Here is a 16439-nt window from a genome sequence, read left to right as displayed (position 1 = left end):
CAGATGTCTGGTGGTGTCCTGCTACCCGTAGACGTCAGCTGCCTTGGTGTGGTGCTGGCGGACCTGGCTGCAGGGTCTGATGGGCACTCTTAGTTACTGTGGGCCTGTGTTGTTCAAGTGTGACTTGAACAAGCAGTGGTCTTGGTGTCTCACCTAAATAGCAGCTCCAGACACCAATAGTTTGCCTTGTCGGGTGAAGGCACAGGTGTGGGCCACATCCAGAAATCCCTGCCAGAAGCACAGCACCAGGCTCCAGGTCCTGAAGTCCTTCCTGGATCCCTCACTGGGGGCTGCAGCTACAGGTCTTACCTTCAAGGTCTCAAGGCACTTTCCTGTGTTGTAGTCCCAGACTTTGATCTGGAAGTAGAAGAATAGGGGACAGGAACCTCAATAGGCCACAGTGGCATCTTTGAAGCAGCTCCCCAGCAAGTCCCGGACACCATCATGATCTGAAGCTTCTTATCTGCAGGGTATGTTTTAAATGGCCTTCGCCATGTCATGCCTGAAGCTATATAGGCCATAGAAGTGTCAATTCCACTGCAGTCTGGTCTGGCTCAGACCTTAGTGCTGGCGAATAGATTGGGCAAGTGGACTTATGGACATTTCTGGAAATGGGTACTGAAGACTCTGGGAAGAGGGGCAGGTGAGCAAGGAGTCAGGAATGGCTGGGTTGGGCTGGATAGGTTACCGTTCCCGAGTAGCTAGCGCTGGCCAGCTGCCCCTCATCCGGAGAGAAAGCTATGCTGTTCACCCAGGCTACATGGCCCTTGAGCTGGACCATCAGGCTGCTGGTATTGGGTTTCCAGATGTGGATGTTCTTGTCCCAGGAGCCAGATCCCTAAAGAGAGCTCTGTGCCAGTGAGTATGGGGCCAGCATGCTCACTGGACACCCAAATGGCTCTTTAAGGGTCTCGTGTCCAGCCAAAGACTATCCTGAAACCCAGGGCAGCCCACCTTACCAGGAGGCCAGATGATGAATAACACAGACAGCTGATGTTGCCGCTGTGACCCTCCAGTTCCTGATGGAATACAGCTGGGGTCCCTACCCGCAGGTCCCAGATGCGCACAGTGGAGTCCCATGAGCCTGTGGCCTGTAAGCAGTGGCCAAAACTGGAGTAGCCCCAGCCTGCCCTTCTGGGGCCACTGAGGCAGGGGTCAAGGTAGAGGTGAAGCTTACCAGGCAGTTGGCATTGGGGGAGAAGTCGCTACTCTGGATGGAGTCATGGTGCCCTTCTAAGTGGCGCAGTTTGTGTCCCGACTAAGGAGAGAGGCAGAAGGCAGACCCAGGCCCTCCCTGCTTGGCAGCCTGGGTATTGTGATAACAGCACTGCCTGGGGAAGCACTGGGGGCCTAGATAGCAGGGAGGAGAGGCAGCCCATATGGGGATCTCCTGCAAAGGAGATTGAGGCCCAAGATCTGATGGGGTGTATGTCAGGAGACTGGGAGAGGGCTGCAGTGGGGAACTAGCAAGGGTTTGAACCAGCAAAGCAAGAGGTGTGGCAGGTGGTGGTCCATTCTGACCCAGGCCTGGCCGTCCCCAGCCCTTTCACATACCTGCACTTCCCAGAGCATCACCTGCTTATCCCAGCCACCTGATGCCAGCTGTCTTGAGTCAGGGCTGAAGCTGAGTGTCTCCACACTCCGCTGGTGACCTGCAGTCACCATCCCAATGACAGAAGTTGGGGGAGGTGAAACAGGATACAGGCCTGGAAGGGGACCCAGGCTGGCCATGTGGCACCCAGGCCCACCCCCACTCACCCTTCAGCACCCACAGACATTCGGCTCTTGATAGGTCCCACAGGCGGATGGTACGGTCACTGGAGGAGCTGGCAAAAAGGTAGCCATGGGGGGAGAAGCAGCAGAACTTCACGGGGCCTGAGGCAGGGAGTTCAGGGCACTCCCTCTACCCCCTGCTCACTGCCCAGGTCTTGTGGCCGCCCACCCCTTACCCAAACTCCAGTCACCTGAAAATGCTTGGATTTCCAACCTGGGCCTGGCCAAGGCTCAGCCTGGAATATCTGACCCCAGTTGTTAATCTGGAAAGTCTGCTCAGATGTAGGCACCTCCTCCCTGAAACCTCCCTAACTCCCAGCCTCCGTTCCAGTCTGCCTTTCAGCTCCCCAGCCTGGACTTCCCTAGTCATCGTGTTAAATAAGTCTGCTCTGCAATTTCCTGGTTTTGTTTTCCTTCTCTCCCTAATAGTTAAGTCTACTTGGTCTTTACTGGGTGCTAGGCTTTTTGTGTTATCTGATTTTGTAAGGTAGCAACTTATCTCCATTCTATAGAGGAAGGAACTGGGTCAGGTGACATGACAACCAAGATCGTAGTCCAAAAGTGGTAGATAGAATATGGATGGCCCTAGAAGGCATGCTAAGTGAAGCCAATGAAAAAGACAAACACCATTGATAAGACAGGAAGTAGAACAGTGGTTGGGAGTAGGGAGAGGAGTTGTTTAGTGGGTACAGTTTCAGTTTTGCAAAATGAAAAGAATTCTGTAAATTAGTTTTGTAACGTGAGTGTACTTATCTCTGAACTCTACCTTTAAAATGGTTAATAAGTGCCAGGTGTGATGGTGCACGTCTGTAATCCCAGCTACTTGGGAGGCTGAGGCAGGATTGCAAGTTCAAAGCCACCCTCAATAATTTAGCCAGACCCTATTTCAAAAAATAAAAAGGGCTCGGAATGTAACTAAGTGGTAAAGTGACCCTGGGTACAATCCCCAGTACTGGAAAAAAATAAAAATTAAAGTCTGAGTTCTGATCTAAGAGCTGGAAGCCCCAGCTATCAAGAAGTCCTGTCTCCTTGTCTGGCTGCTCCAGCTATGTCCAGCCCCAATGCCCAGGACCAGTGTTGGAGGTCACTAAGTTAGGCTCTGCAGAATGCCAGCACAGATCTATGGGCCTCTGTCCCCCAGCCAGACTGCAGAGCCCCACCTGTGTGGCCACCCAGCCTCCACAGCAGCTGCCCACTCTTGGTCTCCCAACCGTACAGATAGCCGTCCTCAGAGGCTGTGAGCAGCGTCTGGCCATCAGGAGAGAAGGCAGAGCAGTTGACCTGGAAGTAGAGCACAGATGTGGTCCCATTTCTGGGACAGGAGATACCTGTCCATTCACTTCTGATCCCATCCTCCTGGGCCAGCCCTAAACACGGCCCAGGAACCTGCAGTGGTGATTTGGACTTCAGGCCTCACTGTACAACCCAAGCTCAGAACCCTGAAGCCAGAGCTGGAGCCCGCCTTAGAACCCCAGAGGCAAGACCCCATTACAGCGGGGGAGCCGAGAGTCGCAAGTTCAGAGCAGCCCCGAGTTCGTTTTGGAGCCAAAGCCCAAGAATACTGGAGCCAGCAGGAGCTTCAAGCCCTCTCTGGAACCAGAGCCCAAAACCTAGAGCCCCATTCTGGAGCTGAAGCCCAGGGAACACCCTGAACCCCCATTACACAGAACCGGGGACTTGACTCCCAAGCCAGGAGCCTAGAGCCTGGCAAAGCCCATTGGGCCTCACCTCCCCGCGATGCCGGCCAAAGAATGTCACTCTCCCCACGGAAAGTGGAGCCCTGCTATTCATGGACCCCCGACGGTCCGACCTTGGAGGATTCCCTCCTAGGCCAGCGCTAGTCCCGCCTGCGGAACCGCGTTTAGGACTGGCCCAAGGAAAAGGGGAAACTGTGTACAAGAGATCTCCATGGTAATAAGGGCGGGGCGCGCAGCCGCGTTGGGGACTTTGGGAAGCCACATGGAGAAACAAAATCTGGGGAAGAGCTCTCAACTTGGGGAAGGTGCGGCAGCGGCTGGCAGAACCGCCGCGGGCTGCTGGGAGAAGAGGCTTCCCGCGCTGGCCATTGCCTGCCCCGCATTGGGCTGCGCAACCACGAGTCGCGACTGCTCAGAGCAGCCGCTAGAGGGCGCGCCAGATACGCACCTCGGCTCGGCCCAGCCCCCCCGCACGCTCTGAGCCCATGTTCAATGTTATGCAGTTAGCAAAGCGCTCCGCAGATCTCTTTAACAGGACTCGGGGTAGCAGTGAGCCCATTTACCAGCATCTGCACACCGGGGAGGATCAGCCCTGTCCGGCAGGACTCCAAGGCTGAACCAAGCACAGGGAGGGCCTGGCACACAGTAGGTGCCCAAGAGGACGGGCTCTGGAGCCAAGAACCTTCTGTCTAGGAATGATTGGTTCAGAGGCTGAGAAAGACCAGGAGAAGACTGGGAACAGTAGCCATCACCACCCTCTAGGTTGTGGGGAGCCAGAGGCAGTGAGCGCAAAGTTCAGAGCATTAAAAAGTGGGGTTAAGCCAGGTGCAGTGGTGCACGCCTGTAATCCCAGCAGCTCCGGACATTGAGGCAGGAAGATTGCGAGTTCAAATCCCGCTTCAGCAAAAGTGAGAGCTAAACAACTCAATGAGACCCTGCCTCTAAATAAAATACGAAATAGGGCTGGGGATGTGGCTCAGTGGTTGAGTGCCCCTGATTCAATCCCTGAAAAAGAAAAAAGTGGGGTCAAATCCCAGTGACTTGGGAGGCTGAGGCACGAGGATCTCAAGTTCGAAGCCAACCTGGCAACTTAGCCAGACCCTATCTCAAAATAAAAAGGGTTGGGTTGTAGCTCAGTGGTAGAGTGCCCTGGGTTCAATTTCCAGTACTGCCTCACACCCACCAAAACAGGATCTGGCTTGGATAACTTGGCCAGAAATCTGGAAAGAACAGGTCCTGAGGAAACAGGACCCAAGAAATGGGAGACTTGCCCAAGGCCACTCAGACAGTAGAAGCGGGACCAGGATTTTGTCCCACATCTGACTGACTCTGGGATCTGTATCCAGACCATGTGCTGTGAATTCCAGGGTTTGGAAGCAGGTGCTATATTCGCTGACTCCTGGTACATCTGGAAAACTGAAGCCCCCAAGGGGACAGAATTTGACAGTCACCCAGCAGAGCTGAGGACAGAACCCAAGCTGTCTCCCAACCAGCCCCAGCCACAGTGGAACAACAAGGTGGCACAAATTCACCCCCAATGGATTCCAGGATCCTTGAGGCAGGTGGGCAGCTAGGCAGCTGGGCTTTGGGTGTTTCAAACTCAAGGGCTCCCATCAGGGACTCAGCCCCTCCCCCCAGGCCCCTTGGCCAGAAACTTCTCACGTGATAGCTGTGTTCCTGCTCTATTTTAGGCCCCAGACAGTCAGGCGAGTGAGGGGGCAACAATGGTGGCTTTGAGGCAGCCCCACCCCCATCTACACTCCCAGAGGACCCAGGTCACTGAGTTGGCTCCTCTAGTCCCCGTCTGAGCTGGAACTAGATGGCTGGCCCCCAACCCCGGGCATGGGTCCCAGACGCTTTCCCCCAGAATGAGATCCCTGGCCCTTGGCCTCCCCCTGCTCAGATACCTCGACCCCATGCCCCTTCTCTGGGCACATTTTCTAGCCACCTGGTCACTCTTGCTCACTCTGTGGGCCCAGAACTGCCTTCTCCAGCCCACCTGTTACTCCCAGAGCCCTCCCAGTCAATCTTGTCTACCAGGCCCAGTGATTCCTCTGCCCATGGGGTAGAGCTGGGGTTAAAATGTATCTCCTTGCTCCTGAGGTCTGGTATTGCGGTGAGCTACCATGAACCCTAGTCTCGGGGCTTCATCCTACCCCCACGCCCACGTTGCCCCTTCTGCCACCATCACCTTCACCTGGGCCTGTTAACAGCAGTACCTTCTGCCTGGAGTGCTCTTCTCCATCCTCAAATCAAGCTCAAACCTCACTTGATTGTCCACTACCTTCCCTTGCCAAACCTTGTCCCTCAGCCTAAGTTAGAGTTCCTGCCTCAGAGATAAGCAAACCCAAATCCCCGGAGGACTTCAGTCTGCAAAAGGAAGGAAGCAAGGAGACTAGCAATGGCAGGCATGACTCCTGCTCCAAGTTGCCAGAGGAGTGTCCTCTGTTCTTAGGAGTCAGCCCTGCCCACCTGGCCCTGCCCACCTGGTGCTTCCCACCTCTCCCCACTCTCCTGGCTTCCTGCTCTCTGCCTCATTCCTTGTTCCTCCCAGGCCTGAACAGTTTTTGGAGCTGCTGGGTTTAGGCTGAGGGGTTATGTAGCGCCAGGGTTGGGCGGTGTTTTCTGACCAGTGCTTTGAGAAGCAGAGAAAATGTTTTGTGGCAAGAGGGGAAGCAGAGAGTTGGAGCTGGCTGCCCAGCTCCTGCCAGCTCTCGGCTCCCCGCTCCAGTCCCCAGGCCTGCCCCTCCAGAACTAAAAGAACCTTACAGTGAATCCCTTGTGCCAAGTGAGCTCTGACAGGTGCTTGCCACCCAAAGGACCTTGACGAAAACATCTCTGTAAGTTCCAGAAGTTGGTACCCAGTACTTTGTTTCTGGGCCTCTTCTCTGGGGCCCCCTACAGTCATTTGCATACTGGGATCCTGGTTCCCCATGGGTCCCCCAAGCTATAATCAATGCCCTCAAGTCTCTGTGACTTCCTCATGACCTGGATCACCTCTGTTAGTACACACTGATGTGTGTTCAATGCCCCTCCTGGTGTTTGGGGACCAGAACTGTTCCTTACGTGGACTGGCAACTGCTGAGTGGAAAGGCACTGTCCCCTCCAGTTCCTAGACACTCAGTCTCTAGTAAGGTGGCCTGCAATACCAGAAGCACTTGTGGTTTCAGCAGCTGCATGAGTCACTACAAACACAGCATGTGCTTTTTCCCACGAACTGCTGTCCAGCCAACTCTCCCTCCCCATCTGGTACTTGCAGTGGATTCTTCGGAAACACATGAAGACCTTATATTACACTGGTTAAATGTCATCTTCCTGGCTCTCATCCACTCTTGAGCACTGTAAGAGTCCCACTTCCTTTGCACAAAGCATTAATTCTACTGTGCAGCTGCAAATTTATGAGTAGGCTTCTGGATTTCGAAATCCAAATTGGGGAAATGATGCTCCGTGGGACGGGGCAAGGACAGAGCCCTGTGACCAATCACTACAGACCTCCAGTGATGTTGTTTCTGCTCCTGCCCATACCCATGGGAATCAAGGACTAGCCAGTGGACCCAGGGGAGGGCACACTCCCGCAGGAGATGTCCAAGTGGGGAGAAGGTAATGCAGCCCGAGCAAGACTCCAATTGCAAACAACTAAACCATGTATGGCCATGTGAGACAGGCTGGGCGTCACAATGGGAAGACAGAAATACCATCAGGCTAGGAAGGACAGGAAGCCAAACTGCCTTTTCCAAGGGAGATTGAAACACTTCATTCTTGAAGAGCATGTGATTGACCCAGAAGGGGGTTATATGGCCATCCCTTGGCTAGGGGAGGTCAGCACACCTTGATTGGCAGTCCTTGGAGACCTGGGCTTCTGCGCCACCTCCTCCCTGCTGTCCGTCAGTCAGGGATCTATCTCTAGGTCTGTCTAAAGCCAGCTGTGCACCTGCGCCTGTGTGCTCTGGGGACAGACAGTTTCATCCAAATCTGGCTCCATCACCTACCAGCTGTGACCTCGGGCCATTCTCCACCTGCCGCATGCCTCTTCTTCAACTCTAACTTAAGGATGGTGACCAACCCTTCCTGGGAGCGTTGACCTTGGGGCTCAGTTCATGTCTGTCCAGCATATCTGGCCCCCAGTGAGCAGTGAGCGTATCCTCAGCTCTGAATGGTTAGCTAGCATGGCCACATCCCCTAATGTGAGCCCAGTCAGGAGCCTCAGAGATAGCAGGGAAAAAACGCTGTGTCCAGATTTAATAACTGGTCACCCTGTTTTTTTAAGGAGGGGCAAGTGGTTTGATTTAACTTCCATTGACCCCCCTTGGCTTCTCTGGCTACTGCTTCCTTCTCTGAGCACTCAGGCCACCTACTGAACAATCTGTCTCATCAGTGGACATTTTTAAGTATTATTATTCTTTACATTTTTATTTATTTATTTATTTTTATGTGATGCTGAGAATCGAACCCAGTGCTTCACATACGCTAGTAGGCAAGTGCTCTACCCCTGAGCCACAATCCCAGCCCCCATCAGTGGACATTTTGGCCATCAAAACTGCCTAACAGGGCGGCAACTGCTGGGTTTGCCATTTCTAGAAAAGAAGCACAGTGGTGCTATCTTGCTGCCAGCTTCCAGCCTCTGAGCCATTCAGTGTGGTATAAACTCACACCTTTCACACAGGCTCCTCTTTCTCTTTTTCTGTTTAGAACTGGAGATTCCCAGCCTTTCTATTTTTGTATTTTGAGACAGGGCCTCACTAAGTTGCTGAGGCTAGACTCCAATCCTCCTACCTCAGCCTCCCAAGTCACTGGGAATATGAGCATGCACCACCCCACCCAGTAACACTCTGGCTCTTGTGAGATACAATTTCTCCAGCCAAAAAACTTCTGTTTGGGTAGCAACATGACCCGGATGCCAGAAGAAAACTGAGAAGCTCAGAGGGCCTGACCACCACCCACTGTCCCCAGCAGCTCCTGGCCCTTCCAGCTCCAGGGCTCAGGGACTTGTGCCCACAGGCCTCCTTGGGCCTCACCCATATTCCTGTGACTCTTACAGAAGAAAAGAGTGCTCTGAGGCCCTGGGATGGACACAATGGAAGCCTTGAGCCTCCACCCTCCTAGTGCCTGGCCCAGTGTTGGGATGGAGTGAGGGGCTGGTGTGGTATCCAGCTATGCAGCCAGCAGGGCCACAGCCCAGACAGAGAGGACTCTTAGGTGTTCCACTTATTTCATGTTTTTTTAATCCTTAAATGTTTCTGGACATGACAATGGTAAAGAGTCCTCTGGGGACACAGAGACAATCACATGTTGTCCTACTCTCCCAGGTTCTTGCCCTATTATTCTTCAGGTGAGCTCCTTGTCTACACTTACAAGGATTTTAGGGTTGCATCCTGGTCCACCCAGCTCTACCAAGACCTAAGCTGTCCCAGAGGTGGCAGGGTGGCCCAGGTCTCATGACACCAAGTGTCTAGCTGACTTCTCTCTCCCTCTCCTGGTCTCTGTCAGATTTCTTTCTTTCTTTCTTTCTTTCAATATATATATTTTTATTTGTAGATGGACACAATGTATATATGTGTGTGTATGTGTGTCTGTGTGTGTGTGGGATCACAAGTTTGAGGGGGTCCTGGAATCCCCTTCCCTACCAGAGCCTGGGGAGGTGGGCTTGGCCCCAGGGTGGGCAGGGAAGAGGGGGACGGGGGTGTGGGCTGGAGGAGGGCAGGGGCAGTGCTACCAGACCCAGGCTCCCCCTTCCCTTCCTTCCGGGTCTCTGCCCTCCCTCAATGCCTCCCTCCTCCTTGAGCCCTCCCTCCTCTACCCTCTCCCTTCCCTCCCTCCCATACTTGCTGAATCTTGCCCCTTGACCTGGCTGAGCCTCACCTGCCCCCTGAGCTCTGTTGGTGAGACAGCCTAAGAGAGCCCAAGGAGGAGAATGACCCTCTCTGGGCAGTCTAGGGGGTCTTCTGGGAGGAGGCAATGGGCTCTGGAGTGAAGAAGTATTTGCCAGATGCAAAACAGGGAAAAAGAAGGTTCTGAAAGTCACCTCTTTATAAAGGTCCCAGAGGCACAGTTGCAGAGCCTGTTTCTAGAGCAGCCAAGAATGGGGTGTGGTGGGCACTGAGCCACCAGGGGACACCTGTGGAAAACAAGAATTCTAGGCTGGGGAGGAGAAATGAAGCCGAGGCCAGGAGTGTCTGGCCAGGAGACCTGGATTGCCTGCGCCAGACAGCGGTTCTCACGGCAGCTGTCATGGAGCCCTGGGGGGTGAGAAGGGGCTTGGAGTTCCCCGAGGGGTGAAGGGTGGGAGGAGGACCCCCAGGGATGGAATCTGCGCCTCTGGCTCCACTTCAGCCAGAATGACTGCGACGCCACCACATTCATGGCCGCCACACAGTGGGAGAGCCCTGGATCCCTGAAGGGAGCTGTCAGGAGCAGAGGACAGCCAGACAGCATCGGGAACCAGCTCCAGCTGGCAGAGAAGAGGGACTGAACCTGAGCTGCAGGGTCAGGTGGCCGCCAGGCCCCTGGCTCAGGTTCTCTGGCCTCCGGACCTCCTCTTGCGCCATGAGGTCGTAGTAGTAAATAACAGCAGCAGCCACCCACCCACCACAACAGAGCCACCAGGCACTGTGCTGTGCTCTGCACCTGTCACACACCAGGCAGGTACAGCAGATGGGGAGTTGAGGGCCAGGAGAGGAAGCAGCCGAAGCCAGGGTCACCAGCCAGTTCTGTGGCAGAGCCAGGGCGTGGACCCAGGGTCTGGTCTCCCACAGGTGCCAGGTCCCTTCAGACAGCCTGGAGCAGGTGCAGAGCAGCTGCTATGGTGTCCAATCCCTGGCTGGAGCCTCTTGAGGCCACCAGCTCTCTCTGTCCACCTGTCCACCCAACTGTCCCAGCCGCACCAGGCACCCACTTGTGCTATGGAAATCTGAGTGGCCTGCATTGCCCTCCACGGAGACAACTGGTGGGTGGGGGTTGGGAGAGCGAGGGTGGGGTAGAAAACAGCTCAAGCCAGAAAATGTGAGTAGCTCTGGCAGGGTAGGAACCAACTTGCAGCCTCACACTTACTGTGTGACCTTAAGTCCCTGCTGGGCCTCTCTGGACTAGGGCTGTTCTGAGCTGCCTGGAACTTGGAGCTGCAGGGCTAACTGTAGACAACTTGTGGGTTCTGGGGTTCACCAGCTTGTGCCTGGAACTTGCCACTGGCCCCACAAGGTGCCAGCTGATCCTCCACCTTGCTGCCAGAGAGATGGGACCTGACAGGTGTATGACCCCAGGCTGGTGACCCTATCTGGGGCTTAGTTTTCTTGTGGAGGAGTTGGGGGGGCGGGCTGCAGGCCTCCCCTCCCTCTTGCACTCTAGGTCTTGTCGCAGCAAGCTCACACACACACACACACACACACACACACCACACCATACCCTGGGGCCATGACTGTTTCACTGACCATTTTGTCAGGCGCCAGGGCCAGGGAACTGAGGCTTGCTCGGCTGCCCCTCCCCAGACATCACGATAATGGGCTCTTTAACCCCTGGGGCCTGTGTCTGGGGCAGGGAGCCGGAGGCTGTCCTTAATCCTATCTGAGGCACTTTCCTTCCTGTCCAGGGAGGTAGATGGCCTTTGTCAGACTGCCTCCCATTTTCAGAAACTCAGGCTACTCAAGTGTCAGTTTCCCACCACCCCCAGCTGTGTGTCCCTGACCAAGTCCCAGCAGCCCTTGGCCTCCGTTCCCCACTGTGTAATGGTCCAATGCCACTTAGATCTGGGTTCAAGTCCCCAGATTAAATCCCACCATTTATTGGCCTCGTGCCATGAGCCTCGATTTCCTTATCTGAAAAATGGGGTACCTGCCATGCTGGCCTCCGAGGGGATGAAACCATGGGACCTGACCGCCCAGGCAGCTCTTAGCTGGGTGACTTTGGGCGAGTCACTTGATCTCTTAAGTCTCCTCTGAGGCTGGGGACTGATGATGTCCCTTGTCAGGAGTCACAAGACAGAGCACAGACCTGGCACACAACTGGTGTTCCATAAATTCTGACTTAAAAAACAACTCAGGAGCAATGGGACAAGATGGCCATACTTCCCTTGTCCCCACACACCAAGAGGGAAGGGCCTCAGCAGCTAATGGCCCCGGGCCCCAGTGAGCCCTCCACCTCTGCTCCTTCCCTCCCTCCCTCCTTCCTTCCTGCCCTCCTTCCTTCCTGCCCTCCTTCCCTCCCTCCCTCCTTCCTTCCTGCCCTCCTTCCCTCCCTCCCTCCTTCCTTCCTGCCCTCCTTCCCTCCCTCCCTCCTTCCTTCCTGCCCTCCTTCCCTCCCTCCCTCCTTCCTTTTCTTGAGTGGTGCCGGGGATTGAGCTCAGTGCCTCACACAAGCTAGGCCTCTCCAGCCCCATGTCTGCTTCTTTTGCAGTCATGATTTTGTCCTTGAAGTTCTTTCATTTCCAAATGTGTGGGGATTTCCTTGTTACTTTTTTTTTTTTTTTTTAACTTATTTCTAGATTGAGTGAATTTGGTCACACCACTCAGCATGACCTCACGTTGCTCTGCGGCTCAGTGTGTGGACACCTTCTATAAATGTCGCATTCTCCTTCGTGGAGGTGTGGGCTGCGGGGTTCCAGATGGAATCATCAGTCAGTTTTCTTGATTTGTCGTCTAGATTCTCACTAACTTTCTTCCTGCCTTTTCTATCAATTACTGAGGAACATATGTGATAATCTCCCATTACCTTTGCAAAATTTGTCTGGTTTTCCTTGCATTTATTTCAATCTGTGTTTTATGTTTTGAAGTTACTTACTTAGGTACATATAATTTAAAAAATTGTTCATTTTCCTGACAAATCAAACCTCTTGGGGCTGGGATGTGGCTCAAGTGGTAGCGCGCTCGCCTGGCATGCGTGCAGCCCGGGTTCGATCCTCAGCACCACATACAAACAACGATGTTGTGTCTGCCGAAAAAAACTAAAAAATAAATATTAAAAAAATTCTCTCTCTCTCTTTAAAAAAAAAAAAAAAACAAATCAAACCTCTTGTCACTAAAAAATATTTTTCTTTCTAGGAATGATTTTAGCCTTAAAATCTATTTCGTGTCAGGTGCAGTGGCACACATCTGGAATCCCAGTTACTTAGGAGGTTGAGGCAGGAGGATGGCAAGTTCAAGACCAGCCTGGGCAATTTAGTGAGATTTGGTCCTCAAAATAAACTTTTTATTTATTAATTTTTATTATTTATTTTTGGTGCTTGTTTTTGAATCCAGGGATACACTGAGCTACATCCTAGCCCTTTATATATATTTATTTATTTTTTTATTTTGAGAAACAGTCTTGCTAAATTGTTTAGGACTTTACTAAATTGATGAGGTTGGCCTTGAACTTTCCATCCTCTTATCTCAAACTCTGAAGTCCCTGGGATTATAGACATGCACAACTACACTTGCTTAAAATAGAAATTTTAAAAAGGGCTGAGGCTATAGCATGCTCGCCTGGCATGGTGAGGCCTGGGGATCAATCTCCAGTAAGGTGGGCAGGGTATTTGTTTGCTATTGATAAAGCTATAGTGATTTTCTTTTGGTTGTTTTCTGCAAGCTATATTTTTTCCACCTTTTTTTTTAATCTTTCTGATCATTTGGTTATAAATGTATCTCTTAATTGTATCAAGTCCACTGACACTTAAGGACTAGTGTCTAAGTTTATCATCTTCTTCTCCTCTTTTTTTTTTTTTTGTGTGTGTGTATGTTTATGTGGGGGGGGGGGGGACCAGATATTGAACCCAGCACTTAACCACTATTTTTAAACCTTATTTTGACAGCAGTCTCTCTAAATTGCTCAGGCCAACCTTGAACTCGAACTTCTCCTGCCTCAGCCTCCCAGGCATGTGCCACCATGCCCAACTCAATTTATGCTTTTAGTCTAAACTTTTTGATGGTTAGTTCTGGACTCTTACTCTACTTTTTGTGTGCTAGGATCGAGCCCAAGCCTCACGCCAGCCAGGCAAGCACTCTGCCACCGAGCTATACCCAATTTTCTTTTTTTCATCCCCTATTCTGACATATCCTCAGAAAAAAAAATCATTTTTTTACAAAGTGAATGTCATTTAATGTCTTTTGTGATCATAAAAGTTACACATGTATAACTTAATAAACACTAGACAGTAATAATGGTAGAAAGAAAATAGTAAAAAATCACTTCATATCCTGCTCAGTAAAGATGTGGACATTATGGGGTACATATTTAGACGTGTCTGGGGACAAGGGTGACATTTTCCATGTTCCCAGTTGTATCTGTGGGATCTGTTTGGATTTCCAAAACTCAGTTTCCCTAGCTCCGACAGGCCTTTCGGTGGGGGTGATAATTAGTGTCATGTGTCAACTTAGCCAGACTATCACACCCACTTATTTGATCAAACTCTAATCCAGTGTTGCTGTAAAGGTATTTTGTACACGTGGTTAAATCGGCATTTACAGCTGACTTTAAGATTACCCAGGATGTGTGGGTGAGTGGGTTTCCTCCAGTTGAAGGACTTAGGAGCAAAAACCAGGTCAGAGAAGACATTCTGCTCCCCGCCCCCGCCTTCCCTATAAACTTCAGACCTGTCAGCCCCCCCTCGAAATAATAACTCTATCTGTCTGTACCTCTCTCTCTCTCTCTCTCTCTCTCTCTCTCTCTCTCCATCATCTGTCTAATATTCCCTATCCAGGACCAAGGGGTGACAGGGCAGGTCTCATCTCTGCTGCTGGAGGGAGATCCAAGGTCACCCGGGAGCCAGAAGCCAGGCCTAGTCTCCCAAGCCAGTGCTCTTGCCATAGATAAGGCACTGAACAAGGTCACCTGATGCCAGGCCACCTGCCTTGGAGCCTCCATGGGAGGCCAAGCACACATTGAGTGTCTCCTGATCTAGGGTAGGAGTCACAGGGCCACCTCACAGGGTCGTTTTTCCATTCTCCATGCAAGTAGAGCTTAGCTTTGTTTAGGGCACACAGTAAGTGCAGACTATTGGAGCTATTAATAAAAGTCTGTGTAATGCATTTCACCAGAGCACAAAGTCGGGCTGTGAGCCAGCTCCCCACAGGGCTCCTGTGGCTGGAGGCCACAGTCCTGGTGCTGGGAAGGGAGCCAGGCTCCTGGGAGCACTGCAGACCTGGAGTCTGGGCCTAATGAGGGACATCAGCTGACCTTGACACCAGCTGAGCAGAGAAAGGTCCCAGGGTGAGTCTCAGCAAAAGTTAGCAGGGTGTGGGGTGGGGGGCCCCAGAAGGGCCCCAGTGGCATCCTCGCCCACAGGGGCCCCTCTACAGGGCCATTGGCACCAGGACCATGTCCATCCCTCAGCTAAGAAATCTGCTGCCCCACTCAGGACCCCAGGGAAGCAGCTCCAGTCTGCTGAGCCTCCGAGGGAGCTGAGGGAGCCCAAGAGGGGAAGCAGAGATGCCCCGCGAGCCAGGGTTACAGTTACCACCCTCTGCCACCTGCCCATGCCTCAGGTGCAGGCAGGTGGCTCTGTGACCAGCTCCTCCCAGCCTGGCCAGGCTTCCAGAGTCTCACTACAGTCCCGTCATTCCATGTGTTCTTTGAGTCATCCACTGCATCCCGGGTCCCATCTGAAGATGGAGAAAGTGTGGCTCAGAGGGGAGGGACGCGCCTGAGCTCATGGCCAGATGGGACCCTGCCCTGTCCCACCCGCCAGCTCAGATTCCAGGATGCCCCACCCGCCCTGCCCCACCCAGGGCCTTGGCAGGCTGCCCCTGCTAGTCGCCAGCCCACCACAGACCCTCCCAGCCTCTTCCTCTGCTGAGCTCCAGGGCTGGCATCAGAAGAGCACCGCTGGGTTCGATTCCCAGTGCAAACAAGAAGAGGGCAACCCTGTGCTCATCACATGCCACTTACAAAGGCCCTGCCAGCTCCTCGGGGCTCCTGGTAGCCCTGGCTCTTCAAGTTGTTCCATGGCGTGACTTTGCTTCTCTTCACAAATTTAATCCTTTAAACTTCTCAGCCAGTTTTCCCTGAGCATGAGCTCCCAGGGGGCTTTGGGACAATAAGAACGATTGTTAATGATTTGTCAGAAGCTCACTAATCGCCAAGCACTGTGCTAAGTGCTTTCCACACATCACCTCGCTGATTCCTCAGGGCTCTGAGGTGGGCCTGGTGTCAGATGAAGACACTGAGGCCAGGGCTTTGAGCAGGGGACTGTGCGCACTGGCAAAGTAATAGTAACACAGCCCACGTGCGCACTGCTGCTCCAAGCCCACGTGCACACTGGGTCACTTAATGCTCACACGTGTCCTTATTCCAGAGGTGGGAAGCTAAATTTCAGAGGACAAGAGATGCCCAAGGCCCCTGGAGCTGGGCCTGGGAAGTAATTGGGTCTGGGGTGTAAATTAGGGTCTGCCCCCACTCAGGTCTGTGGACTCCGAGAGGCAGAGGTGGAATTTGAACACAGGACCCACTGCAGCCAGGCCCGGCTCTCCCCCAGCTTCTCTCATGGGGCGAGGAAGAGCCAAGCCCAGGCCCCAGACCGTGGGATGGCTCCGGCACATTAGGGGCAGAAACCGCAGCTGGGAAGCTGGCCAGCTTCCAGGGGTCTCGGCTCAGCCCTCAGTCCGAGGAAGTGGCTTTGGCCAGGACCCCTGAGGGGGTGGGGGGTTCCCCAGGGGCGGCGCTGGGCCAGGCCTGAGGCTGAGTGCCGTGCAAGGAGTGGTTTCCCTACCACCAGCTGCCAGGTTCTTACTCTTCCAATAATTTTTGCAGATGAGCCTTGCAACCACTTTCAACAAAAATTTCTCAAACATAAAATTCAGAAGTATATGTTCAGATACTATCTCTTTTTATGTAACCTCCATGTTTTCTGGAAGCTACTGTTAAATGTGCATCTTCCAAGTCAGCTTTGAAAGGAAACATGGAATGAAGCCTGCTGTGAAGGTGGGCTTAAGAACCTGGGCCCCAGGCTTGAGAGGCCTATTTGACCAGCTGTGTGTCCCCAAACAAGTGACTCCACCTCTCTGA

General features: G+C 53.0%; 1 protein-coding gene across 1 annotated transcript; it reads right to left on the bottom strand.

Moving 5' to 3' along the window:
* Positions 1 to 139: 139 nt before the first annotated feature.
* Wdr38 (WD repeat domain 38) lies at positions 140 to 10015 on the bottom strand. The gene is made up of 10 exons (XM_034636072.2): positions 9942 to 10015; positions 3502 to 3640; positions 2934 to 3054; positions 1759 to 1875; positions 1555 to 1652; positions 1178 to 1258; positions 960 to 1091; positions 689 to 838; positions 310 to 357; positions 140 to 228 (listed from the first exon to the last, which is right to left on the bottom strand). Exons 1-10 carry the CDS (start codon positions 10013 to 10015, stop codon positions 154 to 156), a joined length of 1035 nt encoding a protein of 344 aa, XP_034491963.2. The 3' UTR covers positions 140 to 153.
* Between the last annotated feature and the right edge of the window lie 6424 nt (positions 10016 to 16439).

Source organism: Marmota flaviventris, chromosome 13, assembly GCF_047511675.1.
Source record: "Marmota flaviventris isolate mMarFla1 chromosome 13, mMarFla1.hap1, whole genome shotgun sequence".
NCBI classification, from domain to species: domain Eukaryota; kingdom Metazoa; phylum Chordata; class Mammalia; order Rodentia; family Sciuridae; genus Marmota; species Marmota flaviventris.
Note: the sequence above shows the minus strand (reverse complement) of the source record. Positions and strands in the feature narration are given on the sequence as shown.

Coding starts and splice junctions, on each gene's coding strand:
- Wdr38 (XM_034636072.2), bottom strand. CDS start 10,015: ATGGCGCAAGAGGAGGTCCGGAGGCCAGAGAACCTGAGCCAGGGGCCT. Junction 1,259..1,554: donor TGATGCTCTGGGAAGTGCAG/GTATGTGAAAGG, acceptor CTCTCTCCTTAG/TCGGGACACAAACTGCGCCA. Junction 1,092..1,177: donor CCCCCAATGCCAACTGCCTG/GTAAGCTTCACC, acceptor CACTGCTTACAG/GCCACAGGCTCATGGGACTC.